Source organism: Mus musculus, chromosome 13 (assembly GCF_000001635.26).
Source record: "Mus musculus strain C57BL/6J chromosome 13, GRCm38.p6 C57BL/6J".
Taxonomy (NCBI): Eukaryota; Metazoa; Chordata; class Mammalia; order Rodentia; family Muridae; genus Mus; species Mus musculus.
This window is the reverse complement of record NC_000079.6, coordinates 103,000,556-103,020,400: the sequence shown is the minus strand read 5'-3', so window position 1 is coordinate 103,020,400 and position 19,845 is coordinate 103,000,556. Positions and strand designations below refer to the sequence as shown.

Here is a 19,845-nt window from a genome sequence, read left to right as displayed (position 1 = left end):
TCAAGTTGTTCCTGGGTGTCTGTTCTTTGCACGTGGTTCTCTACGACAGTACTGCACATCATAGCGTTTTATATCCCCGATACCTCTGCTAAGACTCTAGTCATCTAGAGACCCCCAGAGTGGGCCAGAGGGAGTACCTACACCCAGAGTGGTCCAGAGAGAGCACCTGTCTTGTCAGAGTCCAGGAATCCCTCATGCTGATGCACCTGCAGTAGGGGGCGTTGCTATAGATATCAGACTTTCAGCCTCCACCAATCCAGTCATCTTGGACAAAAATGCTAATGCATAAGGCATTAGAGAACACATTGGTTCAGGATGTACACCCCCCGATAATCATCATGTTTTATATTTCCATTTACAAAGGGCTAGTCAGCTAGAATTCTTTCTAGTGAGCCACAAGACAGTACAAACTTAGTATTTCACGATTCTATAATTTACAGTATAGATTTCCTAGACACACTTGTTTTTCTGTGTACCATAATATCCCTTGGTAATCTCCAACACAGAAATTATAGGGTTCATGCTTTCTTGTCATATGAGCAGATCCCTCAGTAATTCAGAAGAGTTGCAGATTTGCCCAACAGAGCCCCCAAAGATAAGGCACCCAACTTACTGTCTGATAACTAGCAAATTTAAATTGTTGAAAAGGAGCCCAGACAGCTCCAAAAAGTCTCTAAACCAACTAAAAGGAAGGGCAAGAATGGAGGTACCCACCCATGCTGGGGAGAGCAGATGGGTCCTGATCAGCTTAGAGTCTTTCTTACACTTTCGCAAAGTGCCCTTGCAGCCTTTGTCTCTTGAGGGGAGCAGTCTTCCTCTAAAAAGATAAGCATTTCTTCACCAATGTGAGGCCTCATTGATGGGCAGTTTCCCTCACTTGTGTGTGAGGTTTTGCTGTTGCCCTGTGCCTTCCACCAAAGTAAAGCAGGCAGAAAGACCCAAAATGAGGCACAGCTGTCATGCTTTTACTACATATTCGGGTGTCCTGTCGCTGCCTTTCAGCAAAAGTGTCCAGAGACAAGTCTACCGGAGGTTTGAGTAGACGTTGACAAGCCTTCGATATAGGAATAGGTTAATAAATACGCACAAGGTAATAAACTTATTCCACTTCTTCCTGGCTGACTTCCTTACATCCAGGGATACGGTAGGAAGTGAGAGGGACCCACAGGGAGAAATGAGTGAGTGCTTAGGGCCTTCAAAGCAGAGAAGAGTGCTGGTCCCTGGAGACCCGGGTGGAGTTGAGATTGCTGGACCTGAGGCTAGAGTGTGTCTTACAGAGGATACATTTGAGTTCGCTGGACTGGATCAGGGCATTTCTGAGTTTGGAATTCCTCATTGTGAGACAAGCTAGGTGGTGATTTTCTAAGTCATTGAATAGGCTCTGGTGAATGCAATTCGTTATGTAGAGTTCTGTGTACCTTTTTAAAAGGCTTAAATTCAGAGCATTATGCCTTGCCTGGTTGTTTCGAAAAGTCATTTGGATAAAATGAGGTTATTTCCAGAATTCAGGGAGAGAGAATCACCTTGGTTTTGCAATAGATTTGAAAAAGATTTGTGAGATCTCCAGCAAGACGAAGGCAACGTTTCTGGAAAGAGAAGAAAGAGGTTTTAATTCAAGCAAAATAAAAGGCATGCAAACCATATTTGGCTATGTTTTAAAACAAATTTATTTTCTCTATAGCACCCTCTACCCTCCCTCTCGCATAAATATTGAAGCAAGAATTTAGAATATCTACTGTCAAAGCCAAATAGAAGGCCAGTGTCATGTTGAATGTTAGAAATCCAAAAACAAAATGAAGGGTGAAAAAAAAAAAGAAAAAATCGAGTGTTGCGTCTGAATTAGCATTTAAAGTGGCATGTTTATATAAAGAGAGAGCGAGTGGTGTAATATATCCCAGAGTAAAGAGAGGGATGTGGGCTTGGAGAATGTCAGCTACATTTATATATTCATGGAGTAGCCAGCGTGGCATTTGGCTTTCCTTCTCAGGCGTGAGTTTGTCTGCCCTGCAGTGATGGGAGAGGAGGGTGGGAAAACAAAACAGTGGGGTGGGGATGGGGTGGAGTGGGGTGGGTTTGTGCTTACCTTTGGAAATTAAGGAAAGACCTTCATTCTGATCCAGGGCAGAGGGTTGAGTTATCTTGGGGAGTTGTAGTTTACGATCGCCAAAATCCATATGTACTTCCAAACATGGAGGTTAGAATGGCGAGGTGAAGTGGGGGAAGCACAGAAATTCTTAAGGGGAATCTGAAACACCATTTCCCGCTGTGAACTACAATTTTTAGGTGAGCTTTGGTGTCTAGGTCGGTGAAGCAAGTCCTCTGGGTCCTCAGATGCATGAAGGGAAGTTATGAATTTCGTGCTTACTAGAATAACACTAGCCAATTTGAGTCCAACAGAATCTGGGAATTGTTTTCCATAGGCAGTTCCTTTTCAGCTCCTAGTGTGACCAAGGGGGCTGGGAACAGACAGATCTCTCACTAAAAGTTACCTTCTCCGCTCTGCTGATCTGCAGGAAATCACCAGGTAGGGCTTTTTGGAGTATTGCCTGGATTGAATTTGGTCACTGCCCATTAACCAGCTCTGGGACCTCTGAAGGTTACTTCACGTCTCTGCACTTTGGTCTCTCATCTATAAGATGGAATATTATTCCATCCTGGAATTGTTCAGAGTGTGAATTTGTAAAGTGTTTGTGATTCTGCCTGGCATACCTATGTGCTGTGTATTTGTTAAGTATTGGGAAATATAACAAGCCCAATGTAATTTAATTTTTTTTTCCCATTTTTTATTAGGTATTTAACTCATTTACATTTCCAATGCTATACCAAAAGTCCCCCATATCCACCCACCCCCACTCCCCTGCCCACCCACTCCCCCTTTTTGGCCCTGGTATTCCCCTGTACTGGGGCATATAAAGTTTGCAAGTCCAATGGGCCTCTCTTTCCAGTGATGGCCGACTAGGCCATCTTTTGATATATATGCAGCTAGAGTCAAGAGCTCCGGGGTACTGGTTAGCTCATAATGTTGTTCCACCTATAGGGTTGCAGATCCCTTTAGCTCCTTGGCTACTTTCTCTAGCTCCTCCATTGGGAGCCCTATGATCCATCCATTAGCTGACTGTGAGCATCCACTTCTGTGTTTGCTGGGCCCCGGCATAGTCTCACAAGAGACAGCTACATCTGCGTCCTTTCAATAAAATCTTGCTAGTGTATGCAATGGTGTCAGCGTTTGGATGCTGATTATGGGGTGGATCCCTGGCTATGGCAGTCTCTACATGGTCCATCCTTTCATCTCAGCTCCAAACTCCGTCTCTGTAGGATCAAGGAACTTCACATAAAACCAGAGACACTGAAACTTATAGAGGAGAAAGTGGGGAAAAGCCTTGAAGATATGGGCACAGGGGAAAAATTCCTGAACAGAACAGCAATGGCTTGTGCTGTAAGATCAAGAATCGACAAATGGGACCTAATGAAACTCCAAAGTTTCTGCAAGGCAAAAGACACCGTCAATAAGACAAAAAGACCACCAACAGATTGGGAAAGGATCTTTACCTATCCTAAATCAGATAGGGGACTAATATCCAACATATATAAAGAACTCAAGAAGGTGGACTTCAGAAAATCAAATAACCCCATTAAAAAATGGGGCTCAGAACTGAACAAAGAATTCTCACCTGAGGAATACCGAATGGCAGAGAAGCACTTGAAAAAATGTTCAACATCCTTAATCATCAGGGAAATGCAAATCAAAACAACCCTGAGATTCCACCTCACACCAGTCAGAATGGCTAAGATCAAAAATTCAGGTGACAGCAGATGCTGGCGAGGATGTGGAGAAAGAGGAACACTCCTCCATTGTTGGTGGGAGTGCAGGCTTGTACAACCACTCTGGAAATCAGTCTGGCGGTTCCTCAGAAAACTGGACATAGTACTACCGGAGGATCCAGCAATACCTCTCCTGGGCATATATCCAGAAGATGCCCCAACAGGTAAGAAGGACACATGCTCCACTATGTTCATAGCAGCCTTATTTATAATAGCCAGAAGCTGGAAAGAACCTAGATGCCCCTCAACAGAGGAATGGATACAGAAAATGTGGTACATCTACACAATGGAGTACTACTCAGCTATTAAAAAGAGTGAATTTATGAAATTCCTAGCCAAATGGATGGACCTGGAGGGCATCATCCTGAGTGAGGTAACACATTCACAAAGAAACTCACACAATATGTATTCACTGATAAGTGGATATTAGCCCCAAACCTAGGATACCCAAGATATAAGATATAATTTGCTAAACACATGAAACTCAAGGAGAATGAAGACTGAAGTGTGGACACTATGCCCCTCCTTAGATTTGTAATTTAATTTATATGTAGCTGTTGGGTTAGCCAAAAATCTACCAAGTAGGTAGCAGAAGTAATCCTTTCCTCCTCCTCCCTCTCCCCTCCTCCTCCTCCTCCCTCTCCCCTCCTCCTCCTCCTCCTCCTCCTCCCCCTCCCCCCTCCTCCTCCTCCTCCTCCCCCTCCCCCTCCTCCTCTTCCTCCTCCTCTTTTTCCCTCTTCCTCCTCCTCCTCCTCCTCCTCTTCAAAAGCCTTATTTTATTTTTTATGTGTATGAGTGTTTTGCCTATATGCCTGTGTATATGCCCGTGTCTGGTGCCCATGGAGGACAGAAGAGGGCATCAGATTCCCTGGGACAGGAGTTCCAGGTGGTTGTGGACCTCTGTGTGGGTGCCAGGAACTGATCTCAGGTCTTTCCTAAGAACACAAGTGCTCTTCACCAACTCTCCAGCCCTGAGGAAGTACTCCTAAAGCCACATCATTTTAGTAAGCATTTTCTGAGAGCCTGTTTTGTTAGATTTCTGAGAGCAGGCCGAGAGACTCGTGGATTTGGGTAGGACTTATACTGTACTTGCATTGGTCAACCTGGATAACCAGAGGCTTCTGTCTGTATAATGGAGACAGACACACTGCCATTATTGTCACCAGAATGTGGGAGCCCCAGTGCTTAGTGGCTCCTTTCCCGGAATAATCAGTTCCTCCACAGGACATTTTGAGGTCACTTCTTTGAACTGTGGTGTGAGACAGATAAGTGTTGAGAAAAATGGAAACATTGAGTCATAGGATCCAAAGCTGGGGAAATCTCTGAGAGAAACTTTATTTAAACTTGCTTTTTTTTTGATCAGTGATGAACTAACAATGTAGAAGGTCAGGGGCCTGTTGGGCTCAACCAGTAAAATTGATTCTGAAACATGAGCAGAATTTGGGGTACCCAACTACCAAGGACTGCGGTGTGATCTTTTGATCTTGAGGCCAGCATGCTTGAGTCTTAGCCAGACCATAGATATTTGTTCTGTATGTATAAAGCTTGACATCTAACTCCACTCTGTGGACCAAGCAATGGGTAAGCTTCACAGCACGCCCCCTTCACCCATTTGGAATATTCCGGAGTGTCAGACAAGTTCTTAAAAGTTTCCACTTCCTCCTGCAGCTGAGGGAAAGCATCCAGCATCCACCAGGAACAAAGTGTACCCCAGACTGATAGCGAGGTCAGCGCTAGCTGCCCCAGTCGGGGATCTAGTGTCCAGCTGTGGTAACTGGCAGCCCCTGTATATAGTCATCATCTCACTAGACATGTGAGCAGTCCTCTGAATTCACTATTGTTCTCCTTTACCCCATTGTGTAGAAGCAAATTAGGCCCTTGGATGCACAGGCAGGAGCCAGGGAGAAGCGGGCTTCCCTCATGACTGTGAGTGTCTCTTGAGGAGGCTTCAAATCCTTGTTCCTTATTCTCTGTGATGGCCAGGGAAAATCAAGTACTTTGGGGGTTTCTTTCTCTTCTTTTGTGTAGTCTCCTCTGAGATTTGGCTGGGATTTTTTTTTTTCATAAGTCTATACCTACTTTGTCTTTTAACCTATTGTTATGCAAAGTCACTTCTTCTGGGTGAAACTGAGGCCATTCTTGTACTTACACACTAGAATGTAAGGCATGCCCACGGAGCCCTTATTACTCCACACTCCTTCCTAGAGGCCCTCCAGGCCTGGATTCCCCTCCCACAACATTTTCCCAGAGAACATTTTCTATCATTAGGAAATTCTGCACAGATAGGCATAACATAAGTGAGAAGAAAAGGTTTGATCTACCATATAAATTTGATTACCATATAGATATAAATAGATAGCATCTCACATAGGAAGTATTTTTTTAATATCTTAGAATGAAAAGTCTTTATGTGTATCTGTGAGTGCATGCATTTTTATACATGGGATACTGGGTGTGTGTGTGTGAGAGAGAGAGAGACAGAGAGACAGAGACAGAGACTGAGAGACAGAGAGACAAAGACAGAGACAGAGAGACAGACAGAGACAGAGAGACAGAGAGAGACAGAGAGAGACAGAGAGAACATGTATATATAGACCAGAGATACATGGAAAGCTTTTTTCTCTCAGACTTTTCCTTATTTTTTGAGACAAGATTCTCTTATTGAAAATGGAACACATAGAGATCTCTGGGCTGGCTAGTCAGCAAGGCCCTCAGATCCACTAACCAGTGCTGGGAATACAGGTGCCCAATACTGCTTTAGGCTTTTATGTGAGTGCTGGTGACATGAACTCAAGTTTCTATGCTTACAGAGCAAGCTCTTTACCAGCTGAGCTGGTATGCCTCCAGTCCCTAGGTTGGAAATTCTAGTAATAAATTTAGATGTGTGTATAGAATTTAGGGAAATGTTTTTTGAAATGCCTGTAACATAGTAATATAGTATTTGAGTATCTCGTAGTTACTTTCATGGAAATATTCTTGCTTTTTTAAAACACATATGCACACACACACACACACACACACACACAAAGAGAGAGAGAGAGAGAGAGAGAGAGAGAGAGAGAGAGATGCACACCAAACCAAACCTGTTATGTTAAACTGTTAAACTCTGGGGATTGCTCAGTTGGTAGACCAGTTGGCTGACAGCATTGTCTCTGTCCAGTCTCCAGCACCATACAACCTCAATCCTTAGGAAGATGGAGACAAGAGGATAGGATGTCCTCTGTCATCCTTTGCTGAGTTCATGGACAGCCAGGGCTGTGTAAAACCCTGCCTAAGAAAAGAAGAAGGAAAAAAAATGTAGGATGTCCTTTGTACCCATATTGCACAGGGAGAACCGATTACTAACCTTCAGTGTGTCAGAGAGATCCATAGCATTAGCTTTGCTGAGACACCCAGTGCTGAGTCCCAGCTCCCTTACACATGGATTTCCATGGTGGCAGCCTTTAGTGGTGGATACATTTTTAATGAGACAAGTCAGCGTAGAGGCAGGGGTTAGCATTGAGATTTATTTATTTTTTGTTATTTTTATTTTTTTTAAAGATTTATTTATTGTTATATGTAAGTACATTGTAGCTGTCTTCAGACACACCAGAAGAGGGCATCCGATTTCATTATGGATAGTTGTGAGCCACCATGTGGTTGCTGGAATTTGAACGTAGGACCTTCGGAAGAGCAGTCAGTGCTCTTATCTGCTGAGCCATCTCAGCAACCCCTGAGATTTATTTTTTAAGCAACGTAAGAGGGCACTTTTTAAAAGCACTCGGCAGGCACTGCGCAACTTCCACAAGTGTGGCCACTGTGAATAAGCGACACTGTGTATCTTCAGGTGATGGTCACCTACCTCTGGGTGGGCACAGGATGACAGGAGTGGGAGTGGGGGGATGGAAGAATGAGAGTTGTGTGTGTCTCCTTATCTCTGTTCCCCTTGGCCTCCTTGCTGAAGCTACAAGTGCTCATATTTATTTACAGTGTCACATGAGTGTGTTCACCAAGGAGTTTGTAGTTCAGGGTACAAAGCAGTCATTAGGATCGTAACAAATCAAGAGTCAACCCTGTGAAAGAATAAGCAAAAGGTTTTTTTTCCCCCTCCTTTCTGTGTCTAGGGTAAATTAGTTTAAATGTTAAAACCAATTCTGGTGGGCTACAGAGCACTTGGAAGAGCGGAAGGGTATTTGAAAACTGCACTTGACATCACACGCTGGGATGAAGTAATAGACTGCTACGCAAGTTTCATGTCTTAGGGGAACCGTGCTGGCATTCTGAGGTATTATTTGTATGTTAATGTAGTTGATTCTGGTGGAATCATGGACATAAACTTTGGGTAAAATACACAACTTAATTATTATCCTTGAGAATTCAGGCTCCTTATTTTGACATCAGGTCTGTTTAGTTTCCATCTTTCCTCCTGTTCCCTGTGTATTTTGCTCCAGGTAGTTACATTATACATTGTAAGGAACCTAGAATAGAAATGGCAGTGGTTGTCCTCAAAAATTTCTTTATTTATTCACATCCCACATTCTAACGCCCCTCCCCCTTCCTCTCCTCTCTCCTCCTAGTCCCACCTTTACAAATCTCTCCCCTTTCCGCATTACCCACTTTCCTTTTCAAGACAGGGTTTCTCTGTGTAACAGCCCTCAATGTCCTGGAACTCACTCTGTAGATCAGGCTGGCCTTGCACTAAGAGATTTGCCTGCCTCTGCCTCGCATGTGCTGGGATTAGAGATGTGTGTCACTATACCTAGCTCATCTGTGCATATTTTTAAGATGAGAATCATTGCAAATATCTTTGCTTAGCACTTCCAGAGGCTCTGCCAAGTCATTCTACATACTAGTGCACACCACATCTACCACTGTAGGGCATCTATGCTGCATTATGTCATGCACCAAAGAACTGAGAGCTCTGTTGCTCTGGAGCTATTAACAGAATTTTAAAACAGCCCATCTCTCCAATTGCTTCTTTTTCTGGAATCCAATGCAGCGTGAGCCAACTTCAGCTGTCTCAAAAACATGGTTACCCCGTAGGGTCACCCCTATGTGGTCTACTACCCCATAGTGATCTACCAACCTATCTACAGGTTTACTCTGTAGCGAAGTGTTAATCCAGCAATTTGTGGCTACTCTGGATGGAATACAGACATACCCTTAGTCCACACCTTCAATCTCAAGCATTGAAGGTAAAGTTAGATTATAGATGGAAGCACCCATATTTGAAAGTGATGTCTAATTGAGTGGCAGACAAAGTGATGAATCAGAGAAAGATTTGACAGAATAGAATATGCCCAACTCTCACAAGAAGAGAGAGGAAAGAGGCAACACAAAGGTAGTAGGGCAGAGGAAGAAAAGAAAAAGGAGGAGGCAATTTTACTGGGGCAGTTGAACAGAGACAGGTTGCAGAGAGAGAGAACAAGCTAGACACAGGTGAAGACAGAGAAGATTAGAACATATTGCCAAAGTCAGTATGCAGCCACGCAGAGCAATTCAGTCAAGAGAATCCAATTTGAATAAGTCAGCTTGGAGAGGAGTTTTGAGCCACAGCTGGGTTGAACCACCAGCAGCAAGAGTTCAGAAAGAACTAGAAAAAGATGAGCTTATTCAGCAGTAAGTCTCAGATGCTGAAAAATGACTAGGTGTAGATTAGATTGTACTGAGGCTAGAAGCTTCCAGGACTAGGCCCAGATGGAGGCAGTAAGCCTCAGAGGCATCAATTACTATAGGGAAATAAAACTTGCTTTTACATACTTGCACTCTCACTTTTATTGAGACCTAGTTCAAATACAAGAAAGTGTTCATAGTTTCTAGTCTACATTTGGGGTTGTGTGGATGCTCAGTGGTAGTTTGCTTTGCCTTACATGCATGAGACTCTATATCTACTGCAAAATTAAAAGTACAGAAATGAGCCGGGAAGTGGTGGCATGAGTTTGCTAATTCATTCAAGCAGAAACCTGGTGAATATGTGTGGGAATGGATTTTAAGGGTTTGGGATAAGGGTGGAAGGAACATAAAACTAGAGCAGGCTGAGTTTATTGACATGGGTCCTCTGAGTAGAGATTCTAGGTTTAATACGGAAGCTCGCATAGTTAAAAAAGGTGTCAAAAGTTTGTTTGAATGGTTGGCTGAGGTGTTTATCAAAAGTGACTTGGAGATGCCTGATATTCCGTGGCTTAGTGTTGATGAAGGGATTTTAAGACTTAGGGAAATTGCAATGCTAGAGTGGATATATTGTGTAAAGCATAATTGTCCACAATGGGAAGGTCCAGAAGATATGCCTTTCACTAGCTCTATAAGACGCAAATTGGTGAGAGGGGCACCAGCACATTTGAAGGGTTTTGTTCTTTCCCTTTAATCCCAGCACTCGGGAGGCAGAGGCAGGTGGATTTCTGAGTTCGAGGCCAGCCTGGTCTACAGAGTGAGTTCCAGGACAGCCAGGGCTACACAGGGAAACCCTATCTCGAAAAACCAAAAAAAAAAAAAAAAAAGTACAGAAACGAAGCATGCAAGTGCAACCAGCAGCAGCAACAGCAGGAGTGTGGGCCTCCCATCGTCCCTGTGAGGTTCCTTCTATCTGTATTACTCCGACCACCAGTGTAACCCAGCCAGGCAACTGTAGATGCTTCCCACCCCTAGAGAGTAGGTTCACTTTAAAAATGTTAAGTGAACTGACACTCTAAGTAACATCCCTCCTTCACCACCCACCCCTTTTTGGTCTGACTCTCTTCACTTAATATGACTATTTTGTAGTACACCCACGTTCTAACAGATGTTGCATATGTTTCTACTAATTCTTTATATTGCTAGGTAATATTCCGTTGCATGGCAATGTCACTATCTGATTATCCATTCACTCCCTGATGATTCTTGGGAAGCTGATAATTTTTGGCCTTTAAATAAGTCTGCTACATTCTAATCCAGAAACCCCAAACCTAAAATACTCAACAATCTGAAACATCCCAAGTTGCAACCATTTTGGGTACAACATGTAGGATCTCTATAAATGTAGTCTCCCAGCCTGTAGGTTTTTATTCTCTTTATAATTAGAAGAGTACATATTTTGAGTTCTGATGGCCTGTTAGTTTGTTTTTCAATGCTTTGGTGTTAAGTCTAAGAAGTCTTCATAATCTAAGGTAACAAAAGCCTCCCTCTCTGATTTCCAGAACTTTTATATGTTTAGATCTGTGCTTAATTTTGAGTTGATTTTTACACATTGAATGAGATGTGAATGAAAGCTCCTATTTTTCCATATAAACATCCAACACTTCTGGTGCCATTTATTGAATAGATTATTCTTTGTCCATTGACATGCTGTGTGTTTTTCGGAAAACTCCATTGTCCCTTCATGTGAGTGTCTGTTAACATGTTTTCTTCTTTGTTTCATTGATCTGTTTGTCCTTATGTCAGTATCACGTTGCCTTGATCATGGCTTGATAGTGAATCTTGTTGATATTGTTGCTGATTTTTCAACTTTATGCATTTCCAAATTGTTTTTTAGCTGCTTGGGGTTCTTAAACTTTAGAAGCAGTGTGTCTACTTCTAAAAGAAAACCCATGAGTTTTGTTTTGTTTTTCTTCCTGAAATTTCATGGAGGCTACATAGGTAAATTTGAGGAGCTGGGATGAGTCTGTCTAAGATAAGTAAGTCTAGTCCTAGATATGGATAAGAGAGAATGACATGTTATCATGGAGAAGTGGGGATGTAACTCCCTTCACATGGTATGAATGAAACCAGTGACCCAGGATCCTAGGGCCTCAGCTAGGGAGTCAGTGATAGACATGAGCACATACTTTGTCAGAAAAATCACTGTCAGAGAAATGCAAGGGGAATGCCTGGGAGGGCAGTTCTTGGAACAGATCAAGCAATGATTAGAATCTACAATCAGAAGGAAGTAGCCTTTTTTTTTTCCAGAAAGAAGGACAGCAAGAAAGTTCATCCTCCATGATAAGAGATGGTGAAAGAGGAAAATTGGACAGAGATCACTAGCCTAGGAAGATGCCCAGAAAGGCTGTGCTGCAGAACACACTGGAGACATTTGACAATGTCTAAAGATATCTTTGGTTGTCCTAATCATTGGAGGTGGCCAGGGATTTTCTTTTCTAGTAAAGGAGAGCCAAGAATGAAGTTGAATGTCCTACATTGTACATGAAGACCACCATCCCTAATATTCATGCTCAACATGTTGGAAATCGGGGAGCAGAGAAGGATGGACAGACAGAAGCCACAGTGGAATGGGAGTGAGAGATGATGAACTGCTCTGAGATTTCACAACCCAATGCCTCTAGGAGAGTTGCATTGAATCGTGCCTAGGAACTTACCCTGGGCAACCAAGTGTTAGTTGGAGGATCTCCATTAAGGATTTTTTGTTTCCAGAAAAATTTCCCAAGTGTTACCAAACAAAGGAAACTGAATATGAGGGTACCTTGAATAAATGATAGAAATTTGGGACATTTGAGTTAGTTCCTTTCAGAAAACAATTCTGTATGAACATGGTAATATCCATTGAGGATTTTATAGATTGGTCAGCTTTTGATTGCAACTAGTAGAAACCCTAGCCCAAAGTGTTTCAATGACAAAGAAAGCTGACTGGCTCTGGTGACTGGAAAGCCCAGGTTTCACACCAACTGTAACCAGGGGGTCAGGACCTTCAAAGCAAAAACTATGACTACCTGAAGAATTGTCACCGTGTTGTGTGACTTAGAATTGTTTCCCATAGAGCAGTGGTTTAGAAACGGGCTAGGAGTTCCTGGAAATGGAGTACAGTGGAACTATGGAATGTACATAGAAGAGACAGGGGAAAAGGTAGACGTTGGCAAACCACCAAGGATTAATACAAGTGAGATGAGCATGACAAGGAATCATTTGTTCACTGAGTTTACCAAACACAGATGCCCTGGAATACTTCTACTAATGTAGGCTGCTGTGTCATAACTGTGCTCATCCTAACCAACGAGCCCCCCGCCCCCAATCCAGACCCAAACCCTGTCTCCATTTATCACTCATGTGACACATGTCAGGTTGCACTGTGTGCTTCTGTTCCTCACTTTAAACCCAGGAGAGAGTGTTCACATACACTGTAACCCGCCTCAGCAAGAATGCTAGACATTTACTCTCCTGTCCATGTTTCTCACCTTATCAAGTTTCCAACTTGATCAAGACGATGCTATCCCATCCATTTGAATAGTATATAATGTTAAGCATGATAGCCATGTGGCAGTTTCATTTCTCTATTGATAGACATTCATTTTATATTCAGTACTGCCTTTGCCAGCCCTAGTGCACAGCAACAATGCTTCAATGAACATCTATGTACTTAACACACTTATGTACTGGTCCTTTTTTCCCTATAGGGTAGATTCCCAGAAGTGGAATTGCTTGGTCAAACGGTATGTGTGTTTTTAAATTTTAATAGATATTGCTAGATTACTCAAAGGACTAGCAAGCCACCTCCCATTTCCCACCTTCTCTCCAACCCTGGATGCCCCCACCCCATGAGTTCTTGCCAGCCTCCCTGTCTCTCATGATCGATTTTTCATTTTCTCTTCTGCCACTAATACTGAGTCTGCTCTCGTGTATCTGATGTCTGTTTGAGTTTCTTTTCTCTTCATTTCATCTCATCTCCATAGCCCATCTTTCCATCTTCAGATTCTAGGAGCTCAGTTCTTAAAGGTGTTAATGTTTGTTACATGTGTGAAAATATCTCTGTGATTTCCCTCCTGTGTATAATGTCTTTTGTCAAATGAAAATTGATAATTATTTAATCAAATATCTCTTTTCCCATTTTGACTTCTGAGATTTCTGTTGTGCTCAGCCTGGTGTGCTTACCTCAAGATCATAAGAAATTATCTTAAATATTTTTATCTTATTAAAAAAGTTCAACTCTTCCTCTGGTTTTCACTGTTGCATGTGACATGAGGTAGGATCCTGTTTTCTTGCTCATGGCCCATGACCTAAGTTCCAGCTGACTTTTCATGGGGCTGACATGTTTCATGTGTCACAAGGAGGGATGACAAGTGTGTTTGGACCTACCTCTGGTCTGCATTTTCTGATTCCTCTTTGTACTGAAACCACAAGGGACTGGTAATATATGGTAAGTTATCTTTAACTACCTTCATATTGATATGCATCACAGTTGTTTTGAATTTTCTATTCAGACTAAGTTACAATTTAAAATTGGGAAGAAGTTGTATTATAAATGTTTGATTTTTTTATTTCTTTCTTTTTATTTATTTATTTGCCTACTTACTTTTTTTTTTTTTTTTTTTTGAGACAGGTTCTCACTCTGTAGCTCTGACTAGCCTAGAACTCACTATGTAGAGCAGTCTGGCTTTGAACTCACAGAGATCCAAGAGTGCTAGGATAAAAGGTGTGTGTCCCCGTGCCCAGTTCACAAATGTTCTAAATCTGAAAGGCAATAAAACACAGTGGATAGCATCAAAAAAAAACAAACAAACAAACAAACCAAAACAAAACAACAACAACAAAAAACAAACCTCAGTGTAGTGGGTTATTTTACTTGATGCTAATAATTGGAATTATTTCTTCCATCCTTTATGATTCTTTAAATGTGATTTTGTTTTTCTCATGATACCCTCTCAATCCCTCCAAGCTGCAAAAAATAAGGAGATAGGACATTTTAATCCATCAGAGAATTAGATCATTACATTAAAACTCATGTGTTTGAAGCTTTTAGTGCCTGCAATTTATAAATGATTGGAATTTCATACAAACCACAAAGACCCCTCTACTTCACCTACCTGCAGATTGTAGACTCGATGAAGAGGCTAATGAGTGACCTCTAAAGTGCCTAAAAAAAACAGTTTTCTTAGAATATTTTATCATTTCAGTTTTTTAAAGCTTCACGTGGAACATTTCATGGATTTTGTAAACTCTCATACTAGAAGTTTTGGGGAAAATTGTCTAAATATTTGCATTACTTAAGACAGTTCTTGACTTTTGTAGTTCATGATATTGGCTTAATGCATTCACTGACATTCTTAATTGCTTTTTGAAAAGTTTTGTTGACACCATGTTAAGGTAATAAATAATTTTTGTTTTTAAAAAGAATTTGAGGAGCATAAGAAATGACTCAGTAGTTAAGAGCATTTGCTGCTTCAAGCTGAAGGCTATATTCAGGTCTCAACACCCAGATTCCTGTAACTGCAGCTTCAAAAGACAGATGTCCTCCTCTGACACCTTTGGGTACCCACGCATGTGTGTACATATACACGCCCATAAAAATGTTCTTAAGATCTTAAAAACATTTTAAATACTAGAGTTAGTCAATAAAGTTGCCTGTTTTTTCTAAGTATGGTGGCATACACCTTTTAATCCCAGTATTTGGGGAGCAGAGGCAGAGGCAGATGAATCTCTATGAGTCTGATGGCAGCCTCATTTACACAGAGTTCCAGGCCTTCCAGAACTACAGAGGGAAACCAAGACTAAGGGGGAAAATTACAAGCAAACAACAACAAAAAAATCTGCTGTTATTAAACTAATGGAACTATTAGCTCACACAGTAATGTATATGCAAATAAGGATGATGTCTGTATTGTTTCTATAAAAGGAGAGGGACATGTCCAGGTAGATTCTAGCTATGTTTACTTGATTAAGTAGAAAATATCATTAGGTTTGGCATAGTCATTATTAAAATAATGATAAGGTAAGCATCGGTTTTATCATAGATATAATCCAAGTCTGCATTCATTTTAATGTTAGCTTCATTTTAAGAACTGGATTGGGAAGGCAACTTCTGCATATACATTTATGTAATATGGATGGCAACTTAGAAAAGAGAGAGACGTTAGGTTATTCAGAGCAGACCCATAGGTGGTAAAAGTTGAAACCTTCTCTATGATCTTTGATAAACAGAAGCCACTTATTCTAAAGAAGGCAATAAGATTATTTCTTCCCTTCCAGGACTTCTTTGGAACCATCCCGATGGCAGTTTGTTTTCTCCGTACTTATCCCTACCATTTTATTCTCCATTAGTTAGCACTGAGCTGAGAACCATGGGGCTTCCTTTTTCTAACGTAACCGGATGTCATGGTTGAGATAGGCAGAGTGTTGTTTTCAGAACAGTTTTGTTGTTTTGTTTTGTTGTTTGTTTCAGTTTGTTTTTGCTAAAGAGCAAGAATGCTTTCGGTGATGTGTGGCAAGTGAGATTTAAAGGACAGATGGGCCAAAATGAATAAGATTTTCTGCTGAGTAGTAGTGAAAACATAACTAGCATCACGAAAATGGTATTTATAAGGCAGGAAAGCAAGATGAGCCTCTCGAAAGCCAAGAGTCAGCCATGAAATATGCAAAGACTGGCAAATGATGCAAACAAACAGTGTTAAATTAAAGACTTGCCATGTTCCGTATGAACCATTCTCCTCCACTCTCAGGTAACAATCAACGTCCCAACTGACAGAGATGATAGTGGGAAATATAAAAGGAGATAATTAGAGTGGATGTCAGATGTAATTACATGTGTACAGAAATTCTACATTATTATCTTAAAGTAAAATCCTGTTTAGGATGTAGACAGAATCTTAGAAATTGGAAATCTTAGTTTCAAAGCAACCGTGAAGGACACAGTCTAAGATTAACTACAATGAAGATGAGTTTCCTTCCTGACAGTTTAAGCATTTAAGTCTTCAGTTTGTCCCAGGGGTACCCAGTCACTAAGAGATAGGAACCTTTAAACTAGGGCAGGGAACATCCTTTTTAAACGAATGAACCTGAAAAGTCACCTGTGACCTGGCCTTGGCATAGGTGAAGGCGCGGCCACAGGCATTGCTGTGGCTGAGGCGTACTTAATTTCTTTTTTTTTTATTATTTATTTTTTATTAGATATTCTCTTTATATACATTTCAAGTGCTAGCCCGAAAGTTCCCTATACACTCCCTCCGCCCTGCTCCGCTACCCACCCACTCCCGCTTCTTGGCCCTGGCATTCCCCTGTACTGGGGCATATAAAGTTTGCAATACCAAGCGTACTTAATTTCTAAAGGCACAAAACAGTACTTGTTGCAGTGGTGCAAGGGGTGACACGTCACCTAATGATGGCTGCATACAAAATGATTGTTCGGAAAGATGTACACCCCTGAGTAATAAAACGAATGCTCATGAGAGTTAGAAACACTATTAGTGATCTTAAGCTGTAGCAGTGAGTAGAAAGAATCATGCACACTGATCAATCTATTTTATTTGACTTCACTAAGAATACTTGTGTGTGTGTGTATGTGTGTGCGTGTGTAAATCAGAGTGTATCAGAGTCTCTTCTCTGTGTCCACATTTAGTTAGTGTGTTCTCAGATTGGCCTGAGGCTGCCAGGCTTCATCAGCAAGCACATTTCTCTACTGAACCATCTTCTTGCCCCTGACTCTTCTTCTGGCACGGTCTCATATAGTCCAGACTGACCTTGGACTTGCTATTGTGTAACTGAGCACGGCCTTGAACTTTTGATCCCTTGCCTGCTCCTCCATCACCTGAGGACCGTTGTTATAGGCATCAGGTCCCCATGGCCCTCATCATCATACACAGACTTTGTGTGCACTAGGCAAGCACTCTACCAGTTGAGCTGCATCTCCAGCCCTACCTGTGTTGATTCAGAAAAATGAGCAAAAGTTCTATTTACCGCCTTAGAGTTTAGCATACAGATACTAAGCAAATGAAGTTGGTGCTGGCTGACCAGAAGTGGAAACTGTCCCTCCAAAGCCTTTTAGGTGTTGTGTTCAAAACGATAGCCTAAGGCCAGGGGAATCTTTCTGACCTAAAGAGCAATCAGAACTCCTTTATTCATAGGCATTTCTTAACTTTTTAATTTATGCACAGGGGTGTTTTGCTTGCATGTGTGCCTGTGTACCATACGTGTGCCATGTCTTCCGAGGACAGAATAAGGAGATGAATCTATTAGAAATGAAGATACAGGCTGCTGTAAGTGCTGTGGGTGCTGGCTACTGACCCTAGGGATCTGTAGGAGGGGCCAGTGCTCTTAATCACTGAGCCGTCTTCCTTCTCCGTTCATAAGCATTCTTAACCCACATCTGGTTGCGTGGAAATAATCCATGTGACGTTGTACTTTCAAAAGAAAATAAAATAAAGTGAAATGAAATGAAATGAAATGAAATGAAATGAAATGAAATAAAGCAAAACAAAGCTAAGAGACAGAGTTTACATGCATTAGTTACGGGTTTAGGGTTTGCAGTGGTTGCCTGCAACCATGACTTCACTTGACGTGGTTTTAATCAAATCCAATTGTTATAAAATGCTTCCTTTGTTAACTGTTGCACTCATGTGTTTGGCATCATCTTAAATTGCTGCAAAACGAAATGCCACCATCCTCCTATTTTATTTCATCTTAGTCCACTACAAGAAAATGCCAAGCCTCCTGTACACAGGAGGTCAAAACTATTGACGCAACAGTGTTGACTTCCATATTGCCTACATTTTAAACAGCTGTGTTGAGGCTGGAGTTCAATGGCATTTCCCCCAGAGAGATCAGTTCTTTCAAGAGCAGGGACCTCCCCTGTCTCTTGGCTCAATGGAGAAACTGTAAATCAGCTATAATTGTCATCTGAATGCTTGTCTTGCCTGCTGGCAGGTCTTCTGGCCACTAAGAAATGAGTCCAGACTGCTCCATTTATTTGGATGAAGCCACTGGGTCAGTAGTTGGTGACCCTTATTCTCTCTGCCTTAAGGCAGACTAGCTGCCTCCATCATTTGGGAAACCTATTGTGAGCTGGTGACATGTGTCTCCAGCTGCATTTAGCATTTAGGTTAAGCCGTGTCAAAGGACCAAGTTTTAAAATGACACTTTAAATTTGATCTCTCACTATTAATCGTCACAATATCTTTATCCGTGTGAATGTTTAAATGTCACTCTCTTCTGTTTTCTCCTGTCATTTCTGCTAGCATTCAAATTCTAATGACTAAAAGAACTTCTTGCAGTGAAAAAAAAAATAGCAGGAGAGAGCTCCCATCTCAGTATTCCGTTTGTTAAAGGCCAATATACTATTGCCAAGAAGAGATAGGGCTATTGAAATGGATGAATAGAAGACTTCAAAAGTGAATGTGTCAAAGAGATAGAAAGTAAAGATATTTTAAATATAGTTGCAGTTGTATTCAGTGGTGAACAAAACAAAAAGAGTCAAAGCATTTCTCTTTAATACCGTTCTGAAGTGTAGAAAAAATGTGTGAGAATGAGTAGAATATTCACCAGAAGGGAGGGTACCTCAGCATTATCCAATTTAGGATGGCAGTGTCCCCAACCTCCCATTTATCTGACCAGGTTCTCACCACTTCTGTTAGGTCCCCCACATTTTCATCTTCTCGGGCTTCCAGCTGTGGAACGTAAGATCACGTTTGTGGGCACACTCTGAGTGAACAAACATTTTCTTTCACAAGGGTCTTTCAGAAGTATCCTTTCATCTCCTACATGGCCAGGTCTCCCGGAAGCTCGAACAATGAAGACTCTGAGCAAGCTATTCTGGGCACCGGAACCATAGGAGCTTAACACACTTTGAAGTGCATTGCTCCCCATTGAGGGCCACAGTGAAAAAGTGGGGTTTTCAGAGTCCTTGCATTGATGTCTGCCAAGGCAGATGGCTTTGGAAAAGGATCGCCAGAGCAGGACCACTGATTAAAAGAAATGCCAGGTAATTGAAGGCTTCCATACTCAACATGAGCCTGGCACAAAGAATTGTTCTCTTGGGGTGCATTAATGTTAGGGAGCCTCTTCGGGGGTCAACCAAAGACAATAGGGCCAGATACTGGCAGCAAGAGCCTTGGAAATGCAGGCTAACACTCTGTGGCATTCTTTAAAGGGGGAGGGGCGTGCTAGAGGAAAAAATGTTCAGGGAAGTAGTGCTTTGGTGGACTGTACATTCTTTCTGAAGTAGGGACTTGCTTTTAGCTGTCACCCCATAAACTTATTATTGAGGTACTGTATGTGCATCATCCTGAAACCCCAAAGGTTCCACATGTTACCTCTAACGGTACCTGATGCTTGCACATCCCTGTGTGGTGTGAATGTTGATGGACTGGGCTC

At 41.8% G+C, this 19,845-nt stretch overlaps 1 protein-coding gene across 13 annotated transcripts in view; it reads left to right on the top strand.

The window, feature by feature from the left end:
- Mast4 (microtubule associated serine/threonine kinase family member 4) overlaps window positions 1-19,845 on the top strand; it is a 602,614-nt gene that overhangs the window by 314,699 nt on the left and 268,070 nt on the right. For 7 of the 13 annotated variants that reach the window (XM_017315530.1, XM_017315528.1, XM_017315532.1 and 4 more), the window contains one exon: window positions 13,161-13,196. The exons of the other annotated variants lie outside the window; for them this stretch is intronic. In XM_017315530.1, coding sequence (XP_017171019.1) covers window positions 13,161-13,196 — 36 coding nt within the window. The remainder of the gene's footprint in view (window positions 1-13,160; window positions 13,197-19,845) is intronic. 13 annotated transcript variants of the gene reach the window in all.